This window comes from Pteropus medius, unplaced genomic scaffold, assembly GCF_902729225.1.
Source record: "Pteropus medius unplaced genomic scaffold, Ma_sr-lr_union100, whole genome shotgun sequence".
In the NCBI taxonomy this organism is placed as follows: Eukaryota; Metazoa; Chordata; class Mammalia; order Chiroptera; family Pteropodidae; genus Pteropus; species Pteropus medius.
The window spans coordinates 9,960,261-9,977,891 of record NW_024347788.1 but is presented as its reverse complement, the minus strand read 5'-3'; the positions used below and the strand labels follow the sequence as shown (position 1 = coordinate 9,977,891).

The following is a 17,631-nucleotide window of genomic DNA, read 5'->3' as shown; positions in this document are numbered from 1 at the left end:
AGCCCAGGTGAGTCACTTGGGTGCCTCCCGGAATGCCACCCCCACACCCCCGCCTCTCCATCTCAGCGGCCACTCACAAGCTCATGCCCAGCCTCAGGGTTCCAGGAAGCTGACGCTGAGTGATTTTGTAAGTAGAAAAACGAAGCAGTAAAAATTACATCCCATTACATAAATAATAGAACTCGGCTCGGCCGTTGGCGCCCCTCCGGTCTGCGGGCACCGTCGGTCTGTCCTCCGCAGTCCCCGTTCCAGAGACAGGGAGCAGTGACGCAAACCGAGAAAACTTTCTGGCCAGACGCTGACGCTTGGCCCAAACGTTCCCCACCGCGAGGATGGAGGCTGAGCAAGGACACCGAGGGCAGGCGCAGAGGCTAGAACCTTAGATGGTGGCCGGGCTGGGGGAGGATGCCGTTGCCACGGTAACCGGGAGCCAGGATAAACGCGGGCGCCCCGGACTGTGCGCTGGATGCGCGCCGCAGCCGTGAGACTGGGTAAGGCTTCTGCCGTTGGCCCCCTGTGCTCAAGGAGACCCGCCGCGCCCCACCTCCAGTCCCCGCCAGGTAGGAGGGAGTGGGGAGCAGCGTGGAGGGTGCGGGGAACAAAGAGGTGTCAGCACGCACTTCTTTGTTTCTGTCTCCTGTCTCTGCCCCTCCCTCCGCGGGCCTTCTGCTCCCTGCTGCGACGGCGCCTCTACCTTTTCTGAAGGGCTGGTGTTAGGGTCACGGACTTCTGCCAATAAAGGAAGACTGGGTCCCCTTCGCCCCCAGAGAGCCCTGGCCCCGAGTTTAAGGAGCAACTGGGTGTGGGGAGCACGCCGGCCTTTTCAGCCTGCGTGGACCAGTCAGCTAAGCCCGAACACACTCCTCCGCCTCCCAGATCCCAGCCTGGGGCACGAACCGGCCCTGTAACCCAGAGCAAATCCCTGCTCCCCCTCGAAACAGAGGTCCTGACCTTGCCAGGAGATGGCAGGGGCGGCCCAAGGCTGGTGCCCCACAGGTGTTCTGCGGTGGCTCAAGGCCACCCTCCTTGCAAGTTCAAACCTGAATACATTTGAAATTCTATTTATTAAAAGGGCCTTAGGAAAGTATGTTTCAATGAGCGCACTGGGGTGTCCACACTGCTGAAAACCGCACAGATGGGTCTGGGGGAGGCCAGCAGAGCTTAGCGACGTCAGTGTTTGCCCCTGGCCTTTTCTCCTGCGGCGCCCAGTAGCGTGGGCGGGGCACCCGGGGACTCCCCGACGTCGGAAAGGGAAGGCAGCTGCCTTCAGCCGAGAATCCTGCGGGTGAGAGTCACAAGCCGCGACTGAGGATGGCAGCAGCCACGAGGCCTGGCAGTGGCCGGGCGCGGGAGAAAGCCGCGGATCCCTCACGGAAACGAGTGCCCCGCTTGCGCCGTGCACCCCGCGACCCTGCGCTGACGCCTCCGGGGCTGCGCCTGCCCACGCTCCCCGACACGCCCTCCAAGGGAAACCGCCACCGCGCTGCGCACCCAGTTTTCAGAGCTCCCGGCTCGGCAGCCCTGACCAAACCGGTCTGTGCGACCAGCCTTCTAGAGGGTTCCAGGGACTCCAGGAAGCACTGAGGAGAGGTGCAGCAGGTACAGCACCTGGCACCGGCCCAGAAGCCACCGATCCCCAGGGCTCCGCGCCTCCTCGGCGCAGGGGTTCCCTTCCCTGGGAGGGACGCACTGCCTCACCGACATCCCTCTGGAAACAAGGACGTGGGTCCATCGTGGGGTCACGGGTCTACCAAGGCCACCTGCTCTCTACCCTAGGAAACTTGACGCCTGGGAACTTGGGGCTCCCACACCGTCCCGGGCTCTGCAGTGTGAACCAACGGGCCCTTCTGCCTGGTCTCCTGAGGACCCCAGCGTTCACGCTGGGGACAGCCTCTAAGTGACCGGGCTATCACGCTTGGAAGAAATCACAGCTGTCGTAACAAAAAGTCTCTTTGCTCTCGCTCTTACAAGCCCCAAGGGCCATCTGGGCATTTTCAGGTCACAGGTGACCCCCTTCCCCCTCTCATTCCGCCCCTTTCTGGTCTCTAACGGAATCTCGCACAGCCCCGGCTTCTCTGGTCCACCATGCGAAACCCAGACCCGTGGGCCAAAGCAGCCAAGTTTGGTTCTTGGGCGGTAGCTGTGTGTGTGTGTGGCACAGGGGAGGGGGGGACGGTGCTTGTCATATTCCATATTCGTGAGGGGAGAAAAGGCTGTAACACACACTGGGCAGCGATAGCCTGGCTCCCTCCATAGATAAGCTCCCCTCACCTGCGCCCTCTACGCTTAGGTCTCTTTCCATTTCCTTACAGTGCCAGAGCCTCCCCCGCCCTGCCACCCACCCCTGGGACATCCTCTGGCTAGCTTTTAATGAAGTGGGGACCATCCATTTCCCTCACGGACCCCACACCCCAGAAGCCAGCAGTGATGCTGGCTTCCACCTAGGTCCCTATTCACCCCCTGACAGATAATACTTTCACGACTGGCGTTAACACCCTCCTCCCCCTCTCTCATTCATGATGTAATCACGCTGTGCTGTATTTCAATTTACTTTTCTGTCTCACGGGTTAAGCAAGAACCTTTCCCGAGGTCTGCAGAGTACCTTGTGCGACCTTGCCCGGGGCCCGATGGAGTGTGGCGCGTGGCAAGTCTTCAGTAAATGTTTGCGGAAAGAAAGAAGGAAGAGACAAGGGAGGAGGGAGACTCGGAAGCTTATCGCTTCCAGTAGCGCATTTTATAAGGTCTGCTTAGGACGCTGAACGATAAGCTCAGAGTCACAAATATCTGAGCAGCCTGAAAGGGTGAGGCAAAGCCAGCGAGATGAAATTTAATACTTATCCATATCAATACCTGCATCAGGTTCAAAAAATAAACTTAAGTTTAGCACATACACCCACACACACAAAAAAACCCCACAGATAAAAAACATAAAAGCTACCGTCGAAGACTTGCAACCCACTATGAGCAAGTCCCTCGCGCAGCTCCAGACTACAGACCTGGGAAGGCTGGCCAGAGCCCAAGGGAAGAAGAGTTAGGGCCAGACGGCTGAGCGATTTGGTACACGCTACGCATGGGGCCAGGCGGCCGCGGTCTTCCGTGTCGTCGTCATTACCAGCATCGTGGCCCTGTGGTATCTGTCCGACAGTCTGCCTTGAGGAACGCTGAGCTCCCTCCCTGGAATGCCAAGGTTATCACTGGGTGGCCACCTGTGTCTGCATGTGTGAGGGGGGGCGGGAGGCGGGGTTGACCTGATTCCCTGATTCCTGGCCCCTGGTCCCCCTCCCTCCATAATCCTATGATCCAAAGGACAGTGACCTGCATGACCAAGGTCATGAAGACGACAGATAAAATTCCTGGCTGAGCAAACCGTCTTTTACGTAAAGAAGTTCTTGCGGTCCTGGGTTGGTTGCGGAGAGCCTCCTTCCAGCATCTCCTCCCCCCACGAAGCATCTCTCTTTGATGTTGAAAAATAAAATCGCTTCGTGCGAAAGCTCCTTTAAATCTTATACAGATACAAATGCCTTGTATCTTTGGGGATTACCAAACCTCTCAGAATATTTCAGAATTAATCTCATTAGAAAGCTCTGTTTAATCCCCGCTGCTGTTTGCCTGAGGCATCGAACGATTCCCCACGGGGACCCCCGCGCCGCCTCCTGTGCGCCCTTCCTAGATTCAGCGGCGCCCAAGAAAACTCCTCAGCAAGCTCGGGCTGGACTACGGCGTTCCCGCTTGGTTTAACGCTGTGGTTCTAGCAAAGTTCCTCTAGGTATATTTATCTCAATTTTCCTAATTAAAGAAAAGGAAATAAAAGGAAGGGGTAGGAGGAGTTACCTGCTAGAAAGACTAACAAATGAAGTGATCAAGCTACTTCATTAACTATCCGACTCGACAGCATCGCTTTGGATAAAACGTCAGTGTTTCTAGAAAAATGAAGTTTAATACGTCTCTATGTTGTCTCTTCCCAAAGAGTATAGGAAACCTTGATTATGTTATCTAGTTTGTAAAACATTGATTGCATATAAATGCACACGCGTGTGTGTGTATGTGTGTGTGTATGCGTGCGCACGTGCGTGTGTGTGTGTGCGTGCGTGCGTGCGTGTGTACATACATATGCACTTATCTCGAATGAAATTACCAGCTTGCCCTTCCCAACATACTTCTGGATCTCCTCCGTTAGGAGCCATCAGCAAATGATCCAAATATGCAACCATATGGGATAATCACTTATTGACTCATTGCAACAACAATTATTAATGGAACTCCTACTATATGCCAGGCATCTTGAAGAAAATAAAGCAACGCGATAAGATACAGCGTGATCTGGGGTGACGGGGGCGGGGAAGGGGAGCAGAGGTGATTTCAGATCAGTTTGCTGGGTGGGTGACGTTGGAGCTGAACCTTGAGGAGGAACAGCGGGCATTTGAAGATCTGCATGAAGAACTTTCCGGACGCTGGAAGGTGACGGGCAAGCCTCACGGTGGTGCCCAGGGAGCCTTGGCGCGTGGCTGGTCAGACCACCTGGGGACGGGGGTGGGGACGGCAAGGGAGGTGCTTAGGGTCCATTTCCGTGGTGGACGTTCGAGGAGAGCTTGATGGACCAAGAAAGGTTAAAAATAAACACGGCCTCCAAAAGTAAACTCTATTCAAGGTAGGCATAGGAGAAACAGCCGTTATTTAGAGTTCCGGGGGAATGAGATGTTCTCTGGCTCGTTTTCTGGGTAACTAAGAGCTAACCAGGAAACGTTTTCTTTCTTTCAGCCACTACTGCTGGAAAACCTCCCAGCTTGGTCTCAGTTCACTCCCTGACGTCGTAAGTACTTGGGCTGTGGGTTCTGTGTCAGGCCACGTGTATTCGAGAGCCCTTGGCACACTGCGGCCCATCCAGGGTCACCCGCGGCGGGGAAGAGGGGTCTAGAAACCACGTCTGTGCCCTGAGCGGCCGAAGGGAACACGGGAGGGCGGCTCGTGACCCCCACAGTCACTCGGCAGTTAGTAACACCTGCCACGTGCCAGGCACAGCCTAAGCATCTGGGAAAATCAGAGAATAAAACAAAGCAACCCATCGTCAGGGACCCCCTGGTGAGGGGAGACTGACAGTCACACAATGAATGTTACAAGGTGACAAGTGCTCCAGACCAAAGGGGCAAGGAGAGCAGGCTGTGGGGGGCGGGGATCGGAATGCTGTGCTTGAGCAGGTGGCCGGCCCCACGGGCAAGGTGGTGGGATGGTGGTGGGGGAGCGAGCCAGCCAGGTACCTGGGGAGCAGACCCAGGGGACAGGTAGAGCAAAGGCCTCCGGCGGGACAGGGCCTGGCACGTTGGGAACCGCACTGAGGAGGAGCGAGGGAGGGAGGGACGGAGCAGGAGGTGGGACAGGGGCTGAGGGCCGGTCCGGAGGGGCCTGCAGGCCCTGGGCAGGCTCTGGCTTCTGATCTGCAGGACAGGAGGCTTCAAGGGTGCGGTGTGGGGAAGCAAGGGGATGGGACTCACGCTTCAAAAGCTGCCGTGGCAGCAGAGGCCTGCTCGGTGCTGAGCGCAGCGGCCCAGGCAGAACGGGATGATGGCTGAGCCCGCTGTGGGAGCACGGAGGCCGTAAGGGGCAGTGAGGTCCTCCCTGGAATCAGGGCCGAGTCAGAAATCAGACCGACCCACGACGAAGCAGGGACTCGGTCCCAGCAAGCAAAACCTGGGCCGGGCAGCCTTCCCCAGGGGGCCTCCGAGACTAAGGGCGCCCACCCCAGCACTGCCGTGGGCTGTCGCCTCCCCTGGGGCCAGCCACCAGGACCCGGAGTAGAGGACAGACCACGATGAGTCCAGACTCCCCGCTAGGCGGCAGGCCAGGCGGGGGCCAGGCCCGTGGGAAGCGGCTCTCCCCCTGCTGTGGACTGATGAAGGCCCCAGAAGGACGCATGCACCCTCGCCTATCCCCACCACACACGTGCACACGCACACGCACACGCACACGCACACTCGCCCGGTGCTGGTTCGGGGTCAGCACGGAACAGCAGCGGCACCGGCGCGCACGGCCGGGCCTGGCGCTCTCAGCGGGCGCCTCGTGAGTCCGCACAGGGCTGGTCTCCCCGCTTTCCAGATTAGGAGGTTAAGCCACAGAAGAGCTGAGAAACTCGCCCAAAATCATACAGCTCGCGGGCGGCCGGGCTGGGGCTTAACCCCAGGACGCCTGGCCCCCCGCGACCCTAACGGCCGCCCCATTCCGCCTCCTTCGGCGGCCGGTTCTCATTCCTGCTTCAGCTCTCCGGGTCCTTTTTCTCCTGCTGATCATCTAGCGAGATGGGTCCTGTGGAGTTATTGACAGGGGACTCGGCTGGTCCACAAGGCTGCGCCCCCTGCTGGGGTGCAGGGGAGGGGGCGGGGCTGGGAGCTGTCAACAGAGTGTGCAGGACCCTGGGTGAGGGGAGGTCAGGGGCCCTGCCCAGCAACCAGAGGGCACTCGGGGTCACGGGCACAGGCCCCGCCTCTGCCCTCTGTGTCAGGCAGGAGCCTCGGCCACCCCTTCTTTTGAGACTGTAAAGGCGAGGACCACGATGACCAAGAACCGCCCTTTGCGCTGACGCCCCGAGTCAAAGGAGGTCCGCGGGCTGCTTGGCGAACCATGCCGGTTCCAAGGGTCCCAAGGGCAGAGGACTGCGTGGGGGGCGGGGCAGGGACGGACGGGGCCACCACACTGGCACATCACGCCCTCGTGTGTCTTTCCATCCCCTCTCTCTGCCCAAGGCCACCTCCTGGGGCCACACAAGTTGTACATGGCAAACCGGCTCATCCTAACGGAGCAGCCCAGCTTCCAGCCCTCAGGGCTATGACCCCACCCAACTGCACATCGCTTTGCCAAAGCTGGGAGCCTGTCTTAGGTCCTTTACCTGGAAACAGGTTGTGGTCATCGTCCCTCTGCTCCGTCTGGTCGTTAAACCAGCATTCACGGAAGGAGTGTTCTGTTTCGCTTGTCTGTTTGAATGAGTGACTTCCGTCTTCCTCATTAACTTCAAGTAAACATTTCAGAAATCCTGACCTCAACCCCTCAGAAAGACAAATGGGATCCAAACCTCACCGTGAGGAAGTCAGTCTCAGGGCGCCCCATGCCTGGGGTGAGGAGACAGACCTGCAAGGCTGTGGCAGTGTGAGCTGTGATGTAAAGTCTACCCCTGGCCTGGTCACTGAAGAAGCGTGTGCGCACGATGGTAAATGCACTCGGCAGAGCGCATGGCACGTCTTTAACGCTTCACTGTAATTCATTGTTGCCGAACGCCTTGAAGTGCCAAACACCCGCTGGGTGCGGGCATTCAGGGACGAATTGTGCAAACTGTGGCCACCAAACAGCAGAGCAAAGTCCTCGCCTCTGTGACAGGCTGGGAAGACAAAGCCCATGCAGAGCAGGCAAAGCGTGAGAAAGATCAGATGTCCTTTTCCTTCCTGCTTTTGATAGAGACAGCGCTGCGGCTGGGCCATAAGACCCCTGCGATGTGTGGTGACCAGCGAGCAGGAGGTGGGGACAGGTGCTGTCCCGCTCGGGAGGGTGGCCTCGGCTCTCGGGAGGGTGGCCTCGGCTCACCACACCGGAGTCGCCCATTTCCATAGAAGCCAGACCCTCGATGTTTTGTGAATTCTGCCATTTCTAAATATTTACTCTAATTAAAAAAGAAAAACACTATTAATGCTGAATAAAAGGTCTGCCAGCTGCTTTGATTGAAGCAGCCGCTTTGTTAAGCTAGAGATGAACGAGCTATAATCAGCTGGTTATCGTCAGTTATTATAAAGTGGATGTTTCCTGTTGTGACGGCAAAAATTAACCTGCAGTCTGTCAGAAGTCAGAGTCCAAATGAGTCGAGATCTGCATCACCGGTCAACACCGGGATGTTTGCCTCGGACGCTGGGTAACCCCTTGCCATTACTAGTTATTTCTGCCCGACTGGCTTTTCTTACACATTTCTAGGGCCTATAGTGCTATTTCTTTTCTAATTTTTGAAACAAGAACACAGCTGCCTGGAGCCGTTTTAGAAGGTCCAACGGGAAAATAGAAGCAAAGCCCCTTGGCCCTGAGTGACAGCATGCCGCTGATAAACCATCCTGGGCTGTCCAGGGGGCTGGCTGATTTTGATCTTTTATCTTAAGCCGCTGAAACATATGAAAGGCGGTGGGTCTCTGAAGTGTGGGCACACCTTCCATGAGGTGGCTGGCGCCTCTGGGGTAGGTCGCTCCCACACCCCAGCCCCTTCCTGCTTAGTGGGCAGCTAGAGCAGGTGGTGTGTTCAGGTTTTAAGTCAACATAAGGTTGGCGGGACTCCTTTAAAACAGGAGAGGCTCCTGCAGACGTGGACATGGCCCCGAAGCTTCCCACAGCTCGCCCTTGGGTGCTAAGGCGCTGCCCTCTGCCCTCGTCTTGTACAGGATTTACACCTCACCTCCCCTCGCCCCCGAGACCATCCGAGCCGGCCTACAGAAAAGACGCACGGACACCGCAGAGCTGTAAAGTCACAGCTGTAAAGAACAGAGCCGGCTGCTGGCCCCGCTCCCAGCCCCTGCTGTCCCCTAAGGACCTGGGCAATGGCCGGAAGAGCCCCTTGCTCCAGAGCCACTGCGCTCACTCCGCTTCCCCAGTCACGGCCCAGCACGAGGCGCTTCATGCCGGGACGCGGAGCTCTACGCCCGGACCCGGCCTGTCCTTTCACTGCGTCGTCATCTCTTTGCCAGGTCACTTTCCCTGACTCCTCACGCGCCCACTCCACCCCTCCCCCAACCTTCTAAAGTCTCAAACTCCCCGTGAGACTCTTCTCCTCTTTCCCCAAACTTGCCGTCCAGTCCGTGCTTCCACAGATTGACCTTCTGCGAAACTGTCCGTCACAGGGCGGGCTCTCTGAAAAAAAGACTGTAAGGTGCAAACAGCCACGATGTTGAGATGCGCAGCGTTCAGTAGAGACTAACACCCAACAAAGGAGGAGCAGAGACACAGGACCCACGGAGGGGACAGTGCTGTGGACCCAGCTTGGCCAGCGTGGCTAGCCTGGCGCTGAGCTCTGGGGTGAATGCCACCTCTCAGAGGTGTCCTGCCTGCGGTCAGCTGGACTTTCGCATGCCCGCCTTGCTGGGTCACCAGATGCAGCCTGCCCCGCGAAGGGAGTGGCTTCGGGAAGGTGGCTCTCTGCAGCGAGGCAGGTCCTGAAGGAGCCGGTGGCTCGTGGCTGTCTGTCGACCACACTCCCTACAACTCGGTAGCAAGTCCTTCTTGGAGAAGAGCTCCGGGCAGCGCACGTCTGCGCTCGCCACACTGCCCCAGGCTAATCCTACTGAAGCCTGGTCACCCGTGAGCTCTAGCAGCCCTGCAGGTGACGAGAAGCCAGCAGTCCACCACTCCTCTCTTCGCGGGCACCGGGTCGCACATGTGCTAGAAAGTGACCCCAGCCATCTCATCTGGCTGGGTTCCTAGAACAGAGCATCCCAATCAGAGATCTGGAAAAGCCTCTCCAACTCATCCCAGTGTGAAGAGTAAACGTTACCATTTTTAAAACTTTGGGATGCACTGCTCTAGAGTCATTTACTTTCTGCCCTTCATCCGTCACCGATCATATATGTATTGGACATCTACTCTGCATCAGGCACCGAGCCAACCCTGGGAGGCAGAGTGGGGAACAGGTCGCATAAGGTCACCGTCACTGAGACACGTACAGTCTAGCGGAAAAGATTGAACACGCAAACACAGAAACAGAAACAGAATTAGAAACAGCGGTAAGTGCTCCAGGACGGTATAGGAGAGAATGACGAGGTCGGAGACTCGGGACGGTGAGGAAGTCAGAGAGGCTGACAGGCACCGGACCTCGCGGGCCCTGGAGGTCACGGAATGGTGTTGACGTGGCAGTTCTGCGCGGGAAGGCAGGGCAGCGGCAGAGGTGACAGGAAGGCCAGTTAAGCGCACGTGCGGTCATCCAGACTGCAGCGATGACACGGTTTGCCGCGGATACGGGGGCCATGGAGACGAGTGGAAGGATCCAGAATCTGCTTTTAAACAAGAATCACTCCTTCCTGCTCTCGAGAGATTCGCAGTCCATGGGAAAGACAGAAAGGCAAACCAACTGTTAAACATAGCAAAATAGTTCCCGTAATGAAAACATACAAGGTACAGAGGGCGCACAGCGTGGCGCGTGGGAGACTTCCCGCAGCCCGGGTGTTGGAGCTGGGCAGTCGAAACGTCCGGAAGCATTTGGCGAGTGGACTGTGCTTCCAGCAGAGGTGGCGTGTGCCCGGCCGTGTGCGTGGCGGCCTTGATCATGCGCCTCGCCGACCTCCACCGCCAGGGGCCTTCACTGAGCGGAGGGCCCGGCCACCACGGCCACACCGCCCCTGTCCGCACCCCTTCCACGGTGCTGGTCGCTGCTTTTATACAAATCTGTTTGCAGGACGGTTTTTCTCCCCAGATTTCAAGCTTCCGGAAGACAGTCTCCGTCTTGTTTATTTATCGTAGCAATAAATATTTCTTGATGAATGAACGGAAGTCTTCTCTAGTGATCCTACCGCTAAACCCTGGTCACACCCTGACTTTCCAGCCCTCCTCGCTTAACCTCCTATCGGTGGGAATTTCAAAGGCGCGGCCTTCGGGCGCACGGTCTCTCTGCTCACACCTTGAGGGTGACACTCCTGTTCCCCCCTTTCGTGCCTTTTCGTGGGCCACCTTGTACTGATCGGCGGACTCAAAGGGTTGTCCAAAGACTATTACATGAAATGAGGGAACGAAAAATGGATTTAAATCAATGTGCAATAGGCAAGGACTGACTCATGGGCTTTTACTCCTTTCTTGATCCCCAGGATGATGAAGTGACTTCACCTGCTGGCATCTACTTAACGCGTCTACCCAACATGTCTGCTGAAAACAGCCAGTCACCAGTGGGTCCATCGCCTCTTCACTCCCCCACCACCTCCCAGCAATCCACCCAGACCTTCTCCTCAGAGGAAGAGGATGCTGAGGAAGAAAAGGAGAGTCCGAAGGAGGAACCTTCATTTTCTAAAGAAGACGAGTTTCTGGGGGAGAACGGGTACGTGGAAAACTATCCGGAGGAAGATGAGTATCTGCAGGAGGCACAGTTTCTCACAGCAGAGGGCTATCTGTACGCACGCGACTATCTGTATAAAAACCAGTATCTGAAGTGGAGAGAGTACTTGCAAAAGGAAGTAGGTTCGAATGGGCAAGATTATTGGTATGAAAACGATTATCCGGAGAGCAGAGAGAACCTGCAGGAGGAAGTAGCTTCGAAAGAGCAAGATTATTGGTATGAAAACGATTATCCGGAGAGCAGAGAGAACCTGCAGGAGGAAGTAGCTTCGAAAGAGCAAGACTATTTGTATGAAAACGACTATCTGCAAAGGGGTGAGTAACTGTCTGGAGGACAGCCTCCCAAGAGATGGTAGCTTTAGTTCGCCCTGCACTGGCCAGGAAAAAAAGAACACACTTGAGATCTAGCCACGGCTTGAATTATCAGCACTGCCTACGGTGCCAATGGGCAGGGCTGACCAAGCTCTACTCCAAGGCGGACAGCCGTGCCCCGGGTGCTGTGCCAACACAGCGGACAGGGAGGCTTGAGGGACATAAAGCAGCTGCTCGTGAAAAGACATACGCCATAGTTTGTATTTTTTCTTTTCTTTATTGCACAAGTAATACGTGTTCATTGTGGATGTTTGAGAAACTATGTATAAGCAAAAAAGAAAGAAAGAAAGAAAGCTAAAATCACTGCCATCCATACATGACAGTTTCTTTCACATAGAGTCCTCCCTAGACTCTACATAGTGCCTGTAACCCGCTTCCGAAGGTACGTTTGTTTATACACTTCTATATTGTAATTATATATAAATGTTACATACTTATATGAATATCATTAATTAAATTTTCTACAAATCATTGTATTGTGTAATACAATCGTATAATACGAACTATAATATTGTCAATCGATCCCCTGTTATCGATCATTCATTCATTGCTCCTGATTTTTGTTACTTTTTTAAACAGCACTTTGATAAACATCCTGAATTTTTTCAGCGACCTCTACTTATTTCCCAGAATACATTCCCATCATCTGTCGCTAGGTCAACGGACACCAGTACGCTTCTCGGGGGGACCGGTGGGCCCCCAGACGGCATCATCTTACCCTGCTGGGGGTATTTAACTTCACAGTGGTCTCCCTCAGCCCGGGGCTGATATTTTTCCAGTGCTGTTTCTGCAGTTGGCAACTTTCCCTGAAGCTGGTTTTCATTCTCTGGCAGTGGCCCCTCTGTGCTGTCGTCGGAAGTGGTTGCTGTGCCTTCTCTCACAGGCATCTTCCCTCGATATTGTGACCGCCAGGCCGCACCCAACGATGCACAGAAAGTCAAAAACCTAGGTCCTGTGCATCATCTTAATGTTGACCTAGAAGTAGAACTAAACTATTTTTCTGGATCTGGTTCTGCTACCAACTCCAAGCATCTCAGGCAGCTTGAATTTTTAAATCTCCATCGGATCACACACAACCTGCATCCTAAAAGCTGGATGTCCACGGCAGCCACACAGACAATTTACCTGTACGTCCCTCTCCATCAAATCAGATGTATCATCCTTGAATCCTGCTGCCCTCATGGACCTTTAGTTGGGGCATTGGAGACGTAATTCCTCTATACTGGGGCGACTCTCTTTCCTGTGGGCCTCTACCATGAAGCTCCCTCTCGGAATGTTAATATCCCAGCTGTTCAAGTCCGAAGTGTAGTTTCGATACCGAAAAACAGCATCCAGGCCATTCCTTTGGCACAGTAGAATCGATCGTTCTTAACATGCCCCCTCTATGCACTGGCCTTTGTAAATACATTACCTACTAGAGTAGGGCAAATACGATGCTGTAGAGAATAGCACTGTGTACAAAGTAAGAGCTCGGAAAACAAATACCCTGCTAGCGAACATTGGAGAGGCACAGAAAAACCTGTAGGGGAATGCTAAACGGCCTTAAAAGGCACGGGGAAGAACGTCTTAGTCTACAAAAGCCCATCGTACAAGCGGTTTACAAGAGGATTCTTAACTTTTCAAAAGAATTTATATTAAGATTCTTTATGTGAAATAGTCTTCCAATATCTTTAAGATGTAACTGTGTCTGCCCCTTGTTTTAAGCCTCGGAGCATGACCACAGTGCATTCCTGACCCACCGCAGACGCTCAGGAGATGCAAACTGAATCGAGTTCGGTTTCATTCACTTCATAAAGACAGGCGTGCGTGTGCGCGCGCGCACTCACGCATGCGCACGGCAGCGTTTATTTTTATAAACTGCTTTGTGAATTAGTTGGCGCCTATAACATGAGCCCTACATGTGACAGATGGGCTCCCATCTTTCATGCAGATGGATAAATTATTACAGGTTAGGGATGGAGCGCTATGTTTAAAAGGATTCTGAGGCTCCGTTTGGGCTCAGCAAGCGACACCTGCCACAGGATCGGGGCAGGGGGAAGAGCGCAAGTGCCATTCATTTGTCTGTCTGGTGGCAGACACCTCTCGGGAGCTTGACTGCCTAGGTCTGAATGTCAGCTCCCTCCCACTTATTGGCTGCACAAAGTCGGTTTCGGTATTCTTAACTATAACTAGAAATAACAACTGACCTACTCTATAGGATGTGTGTGAGGAGTCAAGGGGTTAAATTACATAAAGCACCATGAGCTATACCAGGCTCCTAGCATTTTAAGCCTCTCTCTCTAAGTGCAGGCCGTTATTATCCCCTTCCTGTTGACTTGAGAAGGGTAGTTTACACTGCCCCGGCCGCATTTGACCCCTCTATAAAAGGGACATTACAAAAAGACAAGAGGAGATGCAATGAACTAGAGTGTGGGAGCAATCTGTGCCCCCCACCCAACCACCTTGTAGGCAGGTAAACTCCAGAGCCTCCCATTGCACTGGCCCAATCAGTATAGGTCAGACTAACAACCCATCTCTCCTCTCTTCTTTAAAGGGATGATTTTCCCCCACGGTTTGTGGAAAGCCAATAAAATGAGAGAAGTGACTTGAATACAAATGCAGCCTCAATTGCCACTGAATAATTAATAACCAGTCATGACTGATCTCACCCGGAGGTTTCAAATAGTTTTTGTAAAATGTGTGTAAATGCTCTGGGGTCAGAGTCAGAAGATCCGGCACGTGGTGGGCACCTTGACCTTGGCCTGTATGCCACTTACTTGCTCTAAGTTTCGGTTTCTCCGTGTGTAAAAATACAGTGTGGCCGTGCTAATTAAAAGAAAGAACCCATCTGAAAGAACTCCCACTTCGTACAATTAATTATAAGGTGTAAAAATACTCTTCAGACCTCCCAAGGTGCGGGAAGGTACTGGAAGAAGCACAATCTACGTTACCATCAGGCTGTCAGAGAACAAGAAATCGCCCTGAAACGAGGGCTTTTTTGTTTTCTAGACCCTAAGACATCCCTAAAGATGAATTCTGCTCGGCGGCAAAACCAGCAAAGGTTGCCACAGTCTATGAATTCTGATTCATCATGGGTTTTGCTTAACAGTATCGATACACGTGTTCTGCTGGATTTGATTGTCTGTACCCTTGCTGTCTCTTCTTCGCCGTTTGCCTTAACTGCTTTAATTCAGTTGCCATTTCCAATAGCAAGTTGGTCTCCCCACAATCATTTCCAACAGAGACCCTAGAAATTCTGCATGTTTAGGAAGGAAGGTACAAGACAGACTGATAAGGCAGGGGTGCAGACCAGCCGACTTGTCAAGCAGGAAAGTTCACTGATTGTGGCCAAGCTCCCCAACCGGTACGCCTGGAATCAGCAACTGATCGGGGGAGATGCTGAGCCCAGGAGCCGTCACCCCCCAGACCTCGCTCTGCTCCCACGCAAGGAGCACCATTTTCTGTGTTTCTTGCCCCAAAGAAGGTCATGAGCACAGTCGAATGGCATAGTGTGTCTACATGTATTTCACGATCTTTGTCTGCTTTAATTTTCCCAGCCACCATTTACCCCCCACCTGACACACGAGGAAGCTGGAGTCAGAGAGAGGGCATGTGACTGCTCCGAGGTCACGGAAAATCAGGGGCGCAGCCCAAGCCCTCCCTTCTTTCCCCTCCGACCACTTCCTCTTCTCCTTTCCTTCCTCCTTTCGTCTCTTGTTTCTGCTTTTTAATCAATTATGGCCATATTTTAATATTAGAAGACTGACATAAAAAGAAATAAAATGTACTTTTGTCTATTTTTAGCGGAAGATTTGAAAAGCAGAAAAACATCACCCAACTCGCCAACATCAAAGTATAAGTAAAGCTGATTCGCATTTCAGTGATTTTTATTCTGTCCTTTCCACTCTTATTGCCTGCATTTTGGGTGGTGGTGGTCCTCGTTTTGTTTTGTTTTGTTGTTTTGTTTTTAATATTTTAAACGTACTGTAAATGCGAGTTTACATTTTATTTTTGCCTGTGTTACTTAATTTTTGAGGGCATCGTTTTAATAGCCAAGTAATATTCCTCGATAATATTCTGCCACATAGGTAAACTCCGGGATATATGTAAATGTTGAACATTTGTTTCAAATTCAAATTTCTGATTCTCATTTCTTTACTATTTCCACTCTGCCATTCTCTTGGAATTGATGGCATATTTTATCCCAATTGCACGTGAAATTCTTGACGTCATCATTCCAGGCAAACAGTGAGGTGGTCGAATTACACGAGCAGGTTCTTTAAAATTAAAAATAATTTTTAAAATACTTACATCCTCTGAATCTTGGTCACCTCTGTTGTACAGATATCCTGCATCCCATGACACGGAGGTCCCTGTGACAACCGGAAAGATTAACACGGCAAACTAGAATTTCCAAAATCATGATTTCATAAAAGTTATCTTCTTCAGCTCTCTTTGATTTTGCAGAAGTTCAACGTCAACTTCATAATTGCTAAAGGAAACCATGTAGGAAGACAAGACTAAGGAAAAGAAAAAATTTTTTAATTCTCTAAATCAGGACCTCTCCACCCCGATCCCAGAATTACATACTTAACAACACATTTTTAAGTAGAAAGGAAAATGGTTTCTTCTTTTCCAACATTGTCTTTCTCTTCTTTTTCCCAATAGAATTTGAGGTGGCCTCTACATCGCAAACCCAGCCTAAACTTAATATAAGGTAATAGTTTTCTTTTGAGATAAATCAGGTAGAAATTCACACTTAGGGATGATGCCTGGGGAGCCTTTCGATTTCCAAGGACAGGGAGTGGGGGTCAGGGTGGGGTAGGGGTGCAGGGAGCAGGTCCCCTAAGGGAGCAGGGGTTTCATGGGGGGTGTCTCCTGGAAGTCACACACAAAAGACTTACCAGTACTGCTCCCCTCTGCCACTCTGTCACTCACAGGGTGAGGGACGGGTCCCACGATCAGAGTCCCAACACCCAGAACTACAGAGACGAGAGGGCAGGGGCCACTGAGTCAGAGAGAAGGTCTGAGGTGGGGACAGAGCAAAGGGCCCTTGGGCAGTGCTGGTGGTCTGAGGGGCAGGGCGGTCTGCCTCGCCCAGGCCCATGTCCAAGGTCTCGGTGACCATTCAGCGAGGGTCCGTCACAGGGCCACAGGCTTGGCCGTGCTGGACGGTCGGTGACTTGCCTATGGAACAAATGATCAATGCCTTGAACACGCTCAGTCCTACAGAGCAGTGTGGGGTGCACACGACTCCCGACCCACAGTCCTGTCCTCACTTCTCAGCCGGACAGTCCCTCCCGGGAGGATGACAGGGCAAGGGGGCCAACTGTGGGCACTGGGGAAGTAGGTCGACGCTCCCTTCAAAGGAGGCGCAGGCCAGCTTGGTTACGGCGAGAGGCAGGGGCCAAGTCCCAGCTCTGCCACACAGGGAAGCCACAGGCTGCGGCCCCAGGGCACAGGGCTCCTGCAGGACGACCCTCGACCACGCTGAGGCAGCCCCCCAGCCCTGACACCAAGTGGCCCCCCAGCCCTGGCCGAGGCAGACCCCAGCCTGTGCTCATGACGGCCCCAGCCTTGTGCTCTACCGGCCCCTTGGTTCCACATGACACCCCTCAGGGGGCAGGCAACGTGGACTGTCAAGGTCGCCATGACGGCCATGCGTGAGAGGCAGTGGCTTGTCAAAGGCCCCATCACCTCCGCTTTGATGCTCGCAGACTGTTAGGCCGCGTGGCCGGGACGGCGCCGTGACCACTGGGTGGCTGCGGTTGACAGCAGGGACTCCGGACCCCGCCTGTCCGGGTCAGCGCCTCAGCTCCCCGCCAGCCGTGGGCCACCGGGCAACCTCTCCATGTCCGCAGCCTCGGTTTTCTCCCCCGTGATATGGGGACAGTCAGGAATTCGGCCTCATGACACCGTCTATGTGCTTCTACCAGCCAGCGTTACGCCCGAAGCACGGGCTCCTCACCGGGCCCCCGCCTGGACGGTGACCGGCCCTGTGCTGCCCTCGCAGGGGCCCGGTGGCCAGCACCTCTCAGGCGACCGGCACCTCTCAGGCGACCACCCTCTTCGCTGTTCCCACTCCCGCCTCTGAATCCACCAGCGAGCCTTACTATGACTTGGTGCCTTTAGCATCTTTCACGAAGGATGGCAGAGAATTCGTGATCTGGAAAGACAAGAGCACGCAGACGGAATGGCTCTACAAGACCAACGGTGAGCGAGACC

General features: G+C 53.9%; 1 protein-coding gene across 1 annotated transcript in view; it reads left to right on the top strand.

The window, feature by feature from the left end:
* The first annotated feature begins 1,311 nt into the window (after positions 1-1,311).
* Positions 1,312-17,631, top strand: part of ERICH6B (glutamate rich 6B) — a 44,852-nt gene continuing 28,532 nt past the window's right edge. The window contains exons 1-4 of the mRNA XM_039877332.1: positions 1,312-1,533; positions 10,812-11,370; positions 16,838-17,069; positions 17,420-17,619. Coding sequence (XP_039733266.1) covers positions 1,312-1,533; positions 10,812-11,370; positions 16,838-17,069; positions 17,420-17,619 — 1,213 coding nt within the window. The remainder of the gene's footprint in view (positions 1,534-10,811; positions 11,371-16,837; positions 17,070-17,419; positions 17,620-17,631) is intronic.